Source organism: Puma concolor, chromosome F2 (assembly GCF_028749965.1).
Source record: "Puma concolor isolate L17-30 chromosome F2, mPumCon1.1.hap2, whole genome shotgun sequence".
Taxonomy (NCBI): domain Eukaryota; kingdom Metazoa; phylum Chordata; class Mammalia; order Carnivora; family Felidae; genus Puma; species Puma concolor.
This window is the reverse complement of record NC_141684.1, coordinates 37683403-37697837: the sequence shown is the minus strand read 5'-3', so window position 1 is coordinate 37697837 and position 14435 is coordinate 37683403. Positions and strand designations below refer to the sequence as shown.

The window sequence follows — 14435 nt, the reverse complement described above, 5'->3', positions numbered from 1 at the left end:
AAATCTTGAGTAACTTTTAAATGATATAATCTCTTTTATGTGAGAGCAAGAAAAGTAACATTTAAAAAGCAGGGTGGTATCCCGGACAAAGGCTTTCTATGAGGACACTCCACATTAAGTGATTAATTGTGATATTTATAGAGATAAGAATTGTTGCTCAAAGTCCCATGCCAAGTATTTCCATTAGTTCCAGAGGCATATATTACTTCCAAGAAGGTAGGACCTGCCACATCAGATCCAGTCCAACATCTTGTTACTAGGAATGGCCTTCACCTAATGCCCTAGAGAAAACTGAACCATCCCATTAGGCTCCAAGCCAACTCTTCAGAGGAAAAGAGGAATTTATAAAAAGTAAGTGCTGCAGTGATCAATAGAGTCCTCAACTGGCTGGTATATTTCATTACTCCTCTTTTCTGTACATGAATATTATTAGTAATTCTAAAATTTTTTATTCCTTTTAAAATACAGTTTTATCATTTAATTCTGTAGCCTCTTGGCATTGTGATCACAAAAGCTAGAGATACCTTCTTTGATGAAATGTAGGCTTTAAACCAAATTTCATTTACATTTACCTGCTATATCTTTATTTAAGTAATCCCCTGATCTAATGTCAAGGGATCGTGGTAGTTTCTATATGAACTTCTTAAACAAATACTCCTCTTCCTTCTCTATTTACCAACTATTGACCCTACTTCTCAGTTATCTATCCAAAACCTGAGTCATTCCCTGCTCTCAAATACATTTATTTCCATCTAGAAAGTCTTCCAGCAAACGTCATTCAATTAGAACACAATTTTTCAATGGCAGACATAAAACGACTCTACTCCTAAAAGCTGCAATTAAGATTTTAAGTTAATAACATATGTGTTAGTCACAAAAATTACTCTGTACCACGAGAACCTCAAAAGATAATCAAACTGTAGGTAGGAAAATGTTGTAATAAATATAGAGCTACTTTGCTCACTGGCAGTAGATGGGCAATGACTTTAGTATGAGTTAAAAGGGCCAGTGAAAATTTGGTTGAGTGAAGAAAACTTCAAAGTTATTAGGGGTGCCGGTGGGGGATAGGAAAAGGTCACACTGCTAACAATATTAGAACAGGCAATAGGCTTTTTTATCTACTATGCAGCCCTTTCACTTAACTTTGCTCTCATTTCCAATTTGATTTTACTCCTTTCTGTCACAATAGATCACTTCTCATGTCAATCATCCATGAGTTCAAGTATGTTATCGAGCGCCTATTCTGTGCTAGGCATTTGGGCCACAAGGATAAATAAGAAACGTGCCTTGCCCTCAAACACCTTACAATCAGATGGGAAAGTCAGCATAAAAATAGTCATTTTCAGTTTTGTGCGATAAACAGAAACATATGCAGGATGTTACAGAAGCACAAGGGAGAGAAGATGATAACACAAAAAACTCAGGAGGGAAGAGAATAAGGCTCCTTTGTAGAACCAGAGATATTTCAGCAAGACTGGTGGGTGAGGGCAGGGAGTGGTAAGAGATGTGCAACCAGACCTCTGGTTTGCACACCTGGGTAGAAGGTGATGCTATTCCCTGAGCTTCCTTAGGAAATGCAGGAGGAATAATCAGTTTGGTGGGGTGAGGACTCTATAGAAAGATTCTCTTATTTTCTGATGCTCTAAAGTCCACATTTAAATTATGTCTAGGACTCTATTTTAGGAAATCAAGTAGAATGCATAAACTAGAGGGCTCCAGTACAGTTTGCTGGCTTCAATCCCTAGACAATATGGCAAAACCAACCAATATAAGCAGTTCCAGACATGCACTTGCAAACTCAAGGTCTTTGATGCAGATGGGCAAGCCCTGGCCTGGTTATCCAGAGACCTAGGCTAGGCTAAGTGATCTCTAAGATCTTTTCACAAACATAATACGATTCTGGCACCATGTTTTCTCTATTTCTCTTTAGCACTTCCTCAATCATTCATCTGTATTTTCACCTATTTTAATGCATAATTTGGATTATGAGTCCATTTCAGTTCCTCAGAGGACTTAGAACACAGCTGGCTCACAAATGAATGTTAAGGAATAATGGCCTTTTTTCCATGCTCAAGGGCAATCGTATCCTAAATCTCTGGTTCATATCACTTAAATCATGACATGGCCTTCCCTATTACCCCTATTATAATTTATTTTTCTTAATCATTTTTCAAGAACAACATCACTAAAAGGCTTTTAAAAATGCAAATAAATTATGTCCACCAAATCACTGTTTTCTATTATTTATCTTAAAAAGAAGTAACTTGAGCAGGTTAACAGGCATGATTTTCTTTTCATGAGCTTGTGTACTTTGTGTTGGTTAGGTACTTAAATCTCCTCTCACTTATTTTATGAGCTATGTGAATATTCCAATCTTTAAAAATACACAAATCTTGGGACACACATATTTTACACATATTTGTGGTAGCAGATTTTCTAAAGGAAACATGAATGGTGGGAAAGGAAGGAGGAATTGGCTGGAGTTTTATAAGCTAAAAACAAAAATGATAATCATAGAAAGTCAAGGATAGTATTTAAATAATTATATTTGCTGTGTATTATCAACAAAATAGTAAGTTATTAGTTTCTTATGTTCTGTGGAATATGCAAATATTTTTTCATTAAATAGAAGTAATCTCAGTTAAGGAAGGAAGGTTGTAACCCTGTCAAATATGAATAATGCAAAATCTTTAAAAGAATATCTAGATTGTTAATGTATTTTAAAATACGCTTAACTGATACTGCACGCCCTGATCTCTTACCTGTGCCTCTCTAAATACATAGGGTCCTAACTCCTTCCTGTGTTCAATAATCTTCTGGGCTTGCTCTATTGGAATGTCAATTTGTAAAGCTGGTGGAATACTAGAATTAATAAAGCAGTTGATAATAGTCATGATCTTCTTGTGAATGATGGACTCATCACAATGAGAATGGCACAAGTCCTGAACAGGAGGAAAGAGAGAACAATATATGATTAACACATTCCTAGAACACTTCGTAGAATTGTGGCAATACATCTTCCAGTAATACATAGATTTTAACTTCAGATCAAGAGGACATGAGGACATGTGAAAGCTATCTTTCTATAAAATGGTATCTTCTATTTCTCTTGGGTTTGAGGAACCTAAGACGTTGATGCATACATCGTACATAAATACAAGTTTCATTTACCCTTGAGTGCTTCTACTCCTAGGTAAAGGAACAGCTTCAAAGTCTACTTTGACTCATTTAGCAAATTTATATTGGGTGCCTACTATATACCAGCTGAGCCCCAAGATAGTATCTGCCTTTAAAGACTCAATCTTACTGGAGGAGAAGAAAGAGAACACATTACTTCAATATGAGTTAGCTAATAAGTACTACAGTAGAGGTGTACACAGGATCCTAGGAGAACACTGAAAACGGGTACCTAACTCAATCTGCAGGTAGATGTAAACGCTTTCCCAACCAAAACTGCTTCAACACCAAGGTGACTTAGGCTCGAAAGGGCAATATAATTGCAAATGGCATATTGGATTAAGGGTTAGTATCCAAAATCTATAAAAAATGTATCAAACTCAACACCCAAGAAAACAAATAATCCAGTGAAGAAATGAAAAACATGAACGGACACTTTTCCAAAAAAGACCTCCAGATGGCTTATAGACACATGAAAAGATGCTCAACATCACTCATCGTCAGGGAACTACAAATCAAAACCACAATGAGATACCACCTCATGCCTGTCAGGATGGCTAAAGTTAACAACTTAGGAAACAACTTGTAGAAGTTGGCAAGGATGTGGAGAAAGGGGAACCCTTTTGCACTGCTGGTGGGAATGCAAAGTGGTGCAATCACTCTGGAAAACAGTATGGAGGTTCCTCAAAAAATTAAAAATAGAAACTACCCTATGATCCAGCAATGGCACTACTAGGTCCTTATCCAAAGGATACAAAAATGCTGATTTAAAGGGGCACATGCACCCCGATGCTTATAGCAGTGCTATCATCAGTAGCCAAACTGTCTGTCAACTAATGAATGGATAAAGAAGATATTATACACACACACACACACACACACACACACACACACACTGGAATACTACTTGGCAATCAAAAGAATGAAATCTTGCCATTTGCCACAACGTGGATAGAACTAGAGTGTATTATGCTAAGCTAAATAAGTCAGAAAAAGACAAATACCATATGATTTCACTCATATGTGGAATGTAAGAAACACAACAGATGAACATTGGGGAAGGGAAGGAAAAATAAGATAAAAACAGAGAGGGAGGCAAACCATTAAGAGACTCTTAAATACAAAGGACAAATTGAAGGTTGCTGGAGGGGTGTGGGGTAGGGGGATGGGCTAAGTGGGTGATGGGTATTAAGGAGGGCATTTGCTGGGATGAGCACTGGGTGTTACATGTAAGTAATGAATCACTAAATTCTATTCCCAAAATCATTATTACACTATATGTTAACTAACTTGAATTTAAATAAAAATAAATATAATTAATTAATTAAAATAAATTAAAACAAATTTTAAAGCAAAAAGGGCAATATAAGCAGGATGTTGGCAGTGACAGGTGCGCCATTATGTATCTTTTAGTATTTATACTTTTATAGTTAACCTATTAAATTATCTTCCTTATACCCAAAGAACTCAAAAATAGGGACCATACATTTAAAAGGCCCAGTTTTATGTGACAAATGCAGGGCTATCATTTTTTAAAATAAAGAGGTAGCTTAGCTTGAGTTTATGGCATTTCTCTGTCAAAGACATTGTTCTCCAAATCACAAGAAAGCAAACAAATTTGGAAACTTGTAATTCTAGGCCAGAAATGAGCTAACACTTAAGTACTCACTGTATGATGGGCATTGTAATCACTATCTTATGGGCACTATTAAAGAAAGAAGAATTTAAGTGCTGGCCATATAAAATCCTACATAAGTTATATGTGGAAAAAGCTTGATATAAATGTTACATTAAGACAACAGTTGGGGCGCCTGGGTGGCGCAGTCGGTTAAGCGTCCGACTTCAGCCAGGTCACGATCTCGCGGTCCGTGAGTTCGAGCCCCGTGTCAGGCTCTGGGCTGATGGCTCGGAGCCTGGAGCCTGTTTCCAATTCTGTGTCTCCCTCTCTCTCTGCCCCTCCCCCGCTCATGCTCTGTCTCTCTCTGTCCCAAAAATAAATAAAAACGTTGAAAAAAAATTTAAAAGAAAAAAAAAGACAACAGTTAGCATTTTTAACTCAATTTAGAACCCCCCCTCAGAAAATGCCTATTTATACAACGTATGTTAGATGTGTTACCAAATGTGTATTTTTTCCCATTACTAGTGAGATTGTCATATATAATTATTTGGTAAGCCTCATTTATAAGTATGGAATATAAGTCTTGTGAAATAACAAGTTTTTGGAGTTTTCATTTTGAGGGTGAAGGGACAAAAATCAGAATTGATTTTCTTTTCTAATTATTCTGCCCTACTATGCCATTAGCTCAGTTAACGTTACCTATCATTAAGGTCCCAGTTTATTTTTTTAAATGTTTATTTATTTTTGAGAGAGAGAAAGCAGGGGAGGGGCAGAGAGAAAGGGGGAGAGAGGATCCAAAGCGGGCTGTGCACTAACAGCAGCATAAGGGCTCAGTTTAAACAGAGTTTCCTCTAGAAGGCTTTTGGGGACTCCCTCAGTTCAGGAGAGATGTCTATCTTAGGTACTGCCATTACCCCCTGAGCTTCCATCACCACTGCCCTAGTCACAGTCTTACAACTGCCTTGTCTATCGCTCATCTGTCCCTCCCATGACAGTGTAAGCTCTAAGAGGGAAGACTATTTTGATGATGGTTGCATCCTCAGGATTTTTCATGGCCCTTGGCAGATGTTCAAAAAGTATTTGCTGGATGAATATACTCTTCCAGTTTTTTTCTATGGACACACACATACACATACACACACACACATACATGTACACACACACTTTAAAGTATGGTGTTTTATAGTAACTAGGTTTTTAAAAAAATATATCCTTTCCCATCATTGATTATTCTCCTACAGCATGATTTTTAATGGCTGCAGAGTATCTAGGTTCTTCTCAAATATTCACAATTCAGAACAGTGTTTAAGAACACTGATTAATCATTGTTCTGAATTGCAAAAATATGGAAAGAACCCAGATCTTTATCTCTTAGCATATTACCACAATCTTTGCTGGGGGCAGGGAACATAACTTAGTGGTTAAGGGCATAAACTTTAGCAATAGAATGCCTTTGTTCAAACTCAAGCTCTACCACTTAATTAGCTGCGTGATGTCAGGAGTTTCTTAACCCTTCTGTGCCTCAGCTTCTTCATCTATTAAATGGCAAGAATAACAGTTTTGACCTACTAGGATTCTTATAAAGAATAAATTAGTTGTTACATGAAAAGAATTAAGATAACATGTGCCAGATAGCAAGCACTTAATAAGAGTAAGCTATATAAAAGTGAGTTCAGTAAGATTTTGCCAGGTGTAAAGCTTTCCACCTAGCAAATTCTCTCAAGACCCAATTCAAATATTATCGCTTCTGCTAAGATTTGCTTGACCTACTACGCTCCCTGCATCATTCCCTCTCGGCGCCAAAACTATACCTAGTTAGAACATGGATCATAATCAATACTCTTTCATGTTATTTGTTTTCATGGATGTCCCCCTCCTTGAGGGAAAGCAATGTATTGTATTTACTTTTTATTCCTACTATTTAGCTTAATGGCTGGCATACTAGGTACTTAATAAATGCTTACTGAATGAACAAATTCCCTCCTATAGCATGATTTTTAATAGCTACCTAGAACTGTATGTCCTCCATTCTATACCACAAAAAAAGATATTTAAATGAAGACCAAGGACAGCTTTGAAGAAGAAGCGGTCACACAACTAAGGGTTGACTTTCTATGAGTGTGGTTTCTTAAAATGCCGTTCTTGCAAAGTTTATTGTATTACCTCTGTCCTAGCAGGGTTGGGCTTATTCATATTCTTATTAGCTTAAAAATAATTCTGCCCAGGGGCGCCTGGGTGGCGCAGTCGGTTAAGCGTCCGACTTCAGCCAGGTCACGATCTCGCGGTCCGTGAGTTCGAGCCCCGCGTCGGGCTCTGGGCTGATGGCTCAGAGCCTGGAGCCTGTTTCCGATTCTGTGTCTCCCTCTCTCTCTGCCCCTCCCCTGTTCATGCTCTGTCTCTCTCTGTCCCAAAAATAAATAAACGTTGAAAAAAAAAATAAAAATAATAATAATAATAATAATTCTGCCCACTCACAACAGCTGCCTTTTCTGGAAAACAGGCTCTACCTCTTAATTAAAAAAAATTATTTTAATATTGCTTATCTTGTGACAGACTTTGAAAAAACTTATCTCAAAATATTTTTTTCTGAGAAAATTTCTAAGGTGAGAAGAGTACAAAAACTGTTCATAACAGAAAAGGGTAGAAAAGAGTTTCACGGCATGTTGGAGAAAGTTTGGAGATAGACTTTATTGAGAAATTGCTAACTATATAGAATATAAATGCTGCAGAATATTTTTATTACATAATTCATACTTAGATTATAAGACCAACTGAAAGTATTATCCTCTTGAATTCCAGTTTTATTTTTATTCTCTACTTTTATAATGGGATAAAATAGGCTACTTGCCCAGAAATGAATCTGTTACCCAGGGGAGCATTTAGGCAGAGTCTGGATGCCTCCTCTTAAGTATTTCTAAACAACATTCCTATATTCAATTCTAGATTAAATACCTAGAAAGTCCTTTCCTTTCTTTAATGCAAAGATTCAATATGATTTCAAAGAACACTTAAACCTAAAAAACAAGTGCCTAACCACTTGTTCTTTGACTTATTTGTTTTTGTTTTGTTTAGAATGTGGCCATTCTTTCTTATTTATTTTTATTTTTTATTCTTTGAGAGAGAGAGAGAGTGCACACACATAAGCAGGGAAGAGGTAGAAGAAGAGGAAGGGAGAGAACACTAAGTAGGCTCCAAGTCCAGCGTGGAGCCTGATGTAGGGCTCAATTCCATGACCATGAGATCATGACCTGAGCAAAAATCAAGATTCTGACACTCAACCAACTGAGCCGTCCAAGCGTTCTGTGGCCATTCTTGCTAATAGAAAAGCTCCTCTCATCTCTGTTGGTTTATTTATCAATAATCCGCTATCTTTGATTACCATTGCTGGAAATACGGTTGGGAGAAATTCTGGGAAAGAGGTCTTGGTTCAAGTACTGAATATGGATATCTTCAGGAAAAAATGTCTATAGTACATTTATAGAGAAATGCTATGCAAAAATGTAATTAAAACTCTTTTGAGAAAGGTTCTCATTAAGTCATAATATCTGTGAATACCTTGAAAAATCTAATTCTATCATTTCAGGGCTCATGCTTACTCTTCACCGTTTAATAATAAATGTATCTAACATAGAACAATAAATACCTCAACATTTACATATTGGTATGAAGATGACAAAATTGGAATATCTTAATACAAATCTTGTCCATATAGTTACAATTAAGAATCTGGTGTGTTAGTGCATTTCCTCCACAAAAAGAGGTGGTTTTCTCCAGCTTCCAATATAATACCTTATATTTTTGTACTTCTTGCCAAAAGAGTACCCCGTTTTCCAATAAATCTCCTTTTAGAGCCACAAACCGTTGAAACTGTCTTGCAGTAACTGGATTCAATAATGCTTTACGAAAAGCCAGGATTTCACAAGATGAAGATATCCATTTACTCTCCACAGGCTGTCCATAACAGAAAATACAGAAAATTAGCTGTGTTCTAAAAAGCAATAATAAAGTCATTTATTAGGCTAAACATTACCACATTCAACCTCCTTTACTTTGGGTTGTTGAAATTTATGGCAAGGATACAATAGAATTTGGCACCCTTTACCCCTCTGTTCTCCCTTTTCTCTCCTTTATATTCTTATGGCGTCAGGTTTTTAGAGGTGGAGAGAAAAATAAATGATTGGATGATTCAGAACATATAACTACATTGATTAAGGATGTCATTACATTTTGCGACTAAGGTGAAGAACTACACTTTAGTGCACTGTGTGAGTTCTGCACTTAAACAGAAAAATATAATCATAATGTTATGATATATATTGTTACATTATTATTATGTATTTTGTAATTACATATGTATATCAGATATATAGTACATAATGTACCATATATGTAATATATATGTTACGTATTAATATATAACTCTCCTCCCTTTTAAGGAGTAAGAGCACTTGAACATTTAAGATATTTTTTCACATCTTTAAAAAAAATTACCAAATCTTGTTAATTTAAGCAGGAAATTAGTTGTGGAGCTTCTATTTAGAAAAAAATAATGTTTTCAGGTGACACATCTTTGTATTATTTTAATAAAATTGTTATTAATACTTCATAATAGAAGAAATCATCATTAATACATTATTTTTAATAATAAACTTCCTCTGAGGATTTACTTTACAAAACAAAAAAGCCAGAAGGACCCATAGTGTTTTAGTAATGCTTAAAGGTAATACTTAGTTTATATCTTCACAATTTTGAAATACAAGATGTCTACTTTTAAAATTTTGACCATTTTAGATCACATATCCATTCCTCTTTAGCCTCTCAGATTAAAAAACATAAGACATAGATTTTACTGAATTTACTGAATAGTAATTATTTTACTGGATAAGTTTTATTAACATTCCCTATATCTGAGTTTAGCCTACAACCATCCAAAGAAGCATCATCCCAACAATGTTTTAAATGAATTTAGGAATTATAGTAACAATCAGTCAAAGCACCATAATAAATATCCATTATTGGTTAGGCATAAAATAAGTTTCTTGAAACAAATCATATGTGACCATCAATGTGTTTAAGAGAGTTATGTAAAAGGCACTATGGGAACACAAAAGGAGTAACTAATTCTGCCTGGAGTAGCAAAAGCTTTGCAGAAGGGTCTTGAGGATGACAATCTGAATTGGAAACTGAAAAGTAAAGGCAACACCAGGCAGTCTAGAATGGCAGTGCCTTAACCCAGATAGAGCGATTAGATGTCTAACACTGTTTTAGTGAGGCACATGTCATGTTCTCTGGTCAAAAAGTTAAGACCCTCAGCATATGTTCCGTATTAAAATTACAGCCCTATAAATAGGAACAATTATGTATTAGACTGGGATGTTTATTTAAAACCCACTCAGCAAATAACGTTTTAAGACCTGCTTCTTAAGATACTAAAACTTAAGTAATTTAACTAAAACCTGTAATTTAACTAAGCAGAAAATAACAAAATATATAATGCACAATATGAAATATAAGCCCATTCTACTCAGTATTTCAATAAAAAAAATATAGCAAAAGACAAACATAAGAATGGTTTATTTCCTTTTAAGAGGAAAATACAGAAAAAGAGCATCCTAACAGATATGTATAATCCTCTAATAGTCAAATAAAATTTTATGTTAGTTAGTTTGTAGGGGGTCACCTGGGTCTAGTCCCACATTCCAGCAAGATCTGAGGAAGAATGAGTACACATAAATTCGTAAGCTCAAAAAGAAGACTGTTTATCATGCTTGTTGAAAGACAAAATAGGCACTTTCTAATAAGGTATCATAGCATAGTCGTTTAAATAATCACCAAAATGACAGTTATCTTAATTCTTTTAAAGCCAAACTGTAATTTCCAACAAAGAGCATAAGATAATTTAACTTAGTAATTCTGCTGCACACATCACCTCATTCTTTTTGTGTAATCCAGTCTCAGTAATAAATAAACTATCATAGGCTGGAACGAACAGCTTGTCTCAATAAATCCATCACAAGCAAGATAAACAAAAATACACATTTACCATCCAATATTTAAAGCACGCTTCTAGGGTTTAGCAGTTCAAGAGGGCTTTAAGAAGGCAGCGCTGGTAGAATCACACTTTCCCCCAGAATCCATCAGCCAATTAAATGTGTCAGTGGTCAGTTGGTGGCTTAGAAAGCAGGGTCTATGATGAGGGTCTCTTTTAATACGTGTGTGTGTGGGGGGGGGGGGGTAGAAATAATTCTTTGACAGAGCAGAAGTTGCAAGAGGAAGAATATAACACACACTACTTGCCTTCCAGACCCCGATCTTCCTTTCATGCTTCTGTAGTAAGAGCTCCTCAGCTACATCCCTCATCTGTACCTAGAAGCAAAACCATTTATTTTTTCCCACTTATCCAGAGTGCCTACATTTTTGTCATCATTTACTAAGTTAATAACTTTTAAAAATGAGGTAAAGGTCAGCAGGGATAAGAGATAGTGCAGTTTAGGAGAAAGAGGATCTGATTTAGCAATGGAAGCCCTTCCTAAGTGCCTGGGCAAGTCATTCAAATTCTCTGAACAGTTTCCCAACTGCAAAGTGAAGATAATAATACCTTAGTGTACTGCCCCAAATGCAAATAGAAGTTTCACTTTGGGTTACATGGAAATTGAAGCTGGAGAGATAATGAGGACTTCTCAGATTTTGGTGCTATTTTTCTAGCCACAACTAATTTTAGAACACAAAAGTTATTCAAGACACAGAGGAAATATAGTAGATATTTCTTGAGGTTATTGCCTGTTCACAATATTTTCCCCTGGGAACCACTCCCACCAAATCTGTGCTATGTGAATCTACCTCCCTGTCCACAGCAGATAGATCCAGGCACTGACCTAGAGAGACCAGGTCTTGGATCATGACTACTGAGTCTTTTTTATAGCCACAGCTGTCCGGGAACTTTCGCTGGGTTTCCAGGGCTGTCCTGGCCCCTGGCCTTTCTAGAGTTTGGGTGCCAACTCTTCCCCTCAGTGTGTGAGATGTTCCAGCACTATTTTATAATAAATTTTCTCCCTTCTCTTTTGTCTTTGGCGTAAGGTTGCCGGAATCAGTTTATGTTGCTGGCCACCCAAAGAATGCTAAGTCAGGAAATGGCTACAAGTTACAATAAAGTTATTATGGCAAACATAGAAAATGTGGTAAATAATACTAGTGAGCCAGAGCAAGAAGGAAAGAAATGAAGAAATTTGAGTTGTCCCAAAGCTTATTTCCAGGAACTTTTTGCCTAAAACACGACAGCTCTTCTTCATACTATAAATTCTATATTCCCAGCTGTATTGCGTTTTCCATAACTTAAGGTGCTCAGAAGAGTGGGGGTATTTCCCGATAAGTAAGGCTCAAAGTGTTTGAAAAAACTGAATATAGAAGGCATTTTTTTAATGTTTACTTATTTATTTTGAAGGCGGGGGAGACAGATGAGAGAAAGAGAGGTGGAGAGAGAGAATCACAAGCAGTCTCCATGTTCACAATGGAGCCCCACATGGGGCTGGATCCCACGACCACAAGATCATGACCTGAGCTGACACCAAGAGTCGAATGCTCAACCGACTGAGCCACCCAGGCATCGCAAGGGCAGTTTTTTAAGATTCCTCCTGATCAATACTAATGGTATGCACTTTGCATACTATAGTCCAAAATTATATGTTCTGCCCCTGTGTTAATTTATAAAGATCGGGTTTGCCTGTTTTAGGTGTGATGACAATTTAAATAATCAAAGTAACATGTGCCTTTATAAAGTAAAAATAAAGCAAAAACAAAACATCCCACTTTACAAAGTAAGAAGTAAAAATCTTCTTCCTCCCCAAACCCATTCCCAGAAGTCAGATCCTTTTAGATCTTTTTTCATAAACACAAATATAGGTAGATAGGTAGGTAGATAGATAGATAAATAAAAAGAAAGAAAAGGGAATACATAAATAGACAGACACAGAGATATAAGTACATGTAATGGATCATCTTCTATGTACTGTTTTGCATCTTATTTCACTCAGTAAATAACGTCTATCATATAAGTACATGTGTAAATCTCATTTTTATACTCCCATTTTTTATAGAAATCTGCATAGTACAGAATTACCATAATTTATTTATTTATTTCCCCCTTGTATATCCTTGCCCATTTATATGAGGACTTAATAATGATAATATAAAATAACTATATTAATAAGTAATATCTGAGTGTTTGCTGTGTGCCAGGTACCATGCTAAGAAACTAAACATAATTATTTCATCTTCACAACTATCTCATGAAGCAATTACTCTTATTAACCCTAATTATCTTTCACATGAGAAAACTAAGATTATAAAACTTAAAGTTGTAGGGGCGCCTGGCTGACCTAGTCAGTACAGCATGGATGGGACTCTTGATCTGATGGTCGTGAGTTCGAGCCCCACCCTGGGTGTAGAGATTACTTAAAATTAGAATAGGAGAGAATAGAATAGGAGAGAATAGAATAGGAGAGAATAGAATAGAATAGAATAGAATAGAATAGAATAGAATAGAATAGAATAGAATAGAATAGAATAGAAAAAACATACTTTAAAAAGCAAACCTTAAAGTTGTACAATGAACATGTCATAGGGTTGAGGCGAAAACTTAGAAAGGCCGACTCTATGCTCTTAGCCACTAAGCCATTGAAGTACAATGGCTGGGTTGACAGGTATACACATTTGCTATTTTTAGAGGTACTGTTAACTACTACCCAAAGATTACACTCACTGATATACCTTTATCTTCTGACGTGCTGCAAACTGTTCACTTGCAAGAAATAATGGCAACCACACATTTTCTAGCTTATTTAGGACATGCTTCTGAATTTCAATTAAAACAGGTGCATCGAGCTGCTCATGGAGCATCTTTCCCCAGCCACCACTTAAATTCATTATCTAGGAAGATAAAAATGAAACAGAAACTGCAAACTTCTGTTTTAGTGAAGACATACTAATAGTCATTAATTTATCCATCCACCCCCAAACCAGCTGCCGAGCAGCCGACAGCACCATTTTCATTTTCCGTAAGTTATCTCCTGGCTATACCAGGTACAGTAAAGACTGACAACTCCCCTAACATCAAACAGAAAATTGTGGTTTGTGTGACAGTTCTTTTAGATGTCTGATTTTGTTCACAATATATTTCAGAGACACAGGAGTGGGATTTTTATCCTGTATGACCACAAGCAATGCCACGTTTTCTCCATGGCCTCAGTATTTTCAAAGGTGAAATGAGAGTATTTATTAGTCAATGAGTTTTATAAGTGCTCTTCCAGGTCTAATAATCTATGAATCTGTAAATCTTGTCAAATTGACTAATTTGAGAAAACATTCTCTTTCGTGCATGAGGAAAATGGGGCATGAATTAGTTAGGAGACAACCTTGGCTCAGATATTATCAACATGTACAAACAAACGTTGGATTGGAGATGGTGGTGGTAGCAATGCAGGGCTGCCCCCAACAACTTCGAAGAGGAATACAGAGGCAGCAGGAAGGAGAGAAAGACCAGGTTATACAGACAACAGTCTCTGGCCTGCACAGGTAGCACCTATTACAAAACACAATTTCTTTGTGGCCCAAATCTTCCTTCTGCACAAGTATGGTTTCAACA

General features: G+C 36.3%; 1 protein-coding gene across 14 annotated transcripts in view; it reads right to left on the bottom strand.

Annotated features, from left to right (window-relative positions):
• RGS22 (regulator of G protein signaling 22) overlaps positions 1-14435 on the bottom strand; it is a 177600-nt gene that overhangs the window by 49071 nt on the left and 114094 nt on the right. For 13 of the 14 annotated variants that reach the window (XM_086696058.1, XM_086696049.1, XM_086696048.1 and 10 more), the window contains 4 exons: positions 13562-13720; positions 11093-11161; positions 8585-8746; positions 2763-2942 (listed from right to left, as the gene is read on the bottom strand). In XM_086696058.1, the coding sequence (XP_086552184.1) occupies positions 2763-2942; positions 8585-8746; positions 11093-11161; positions 13562-13720 (570 nt within the window). The remainder of the gene's footprint in view (positions 1-2762; positions 2943-8584; positions 8747-11092; positions 11162-13561; positions 13721-14435) is intronic. The other variant, XM_086696053.1, reaches the window with a different exon arrangement.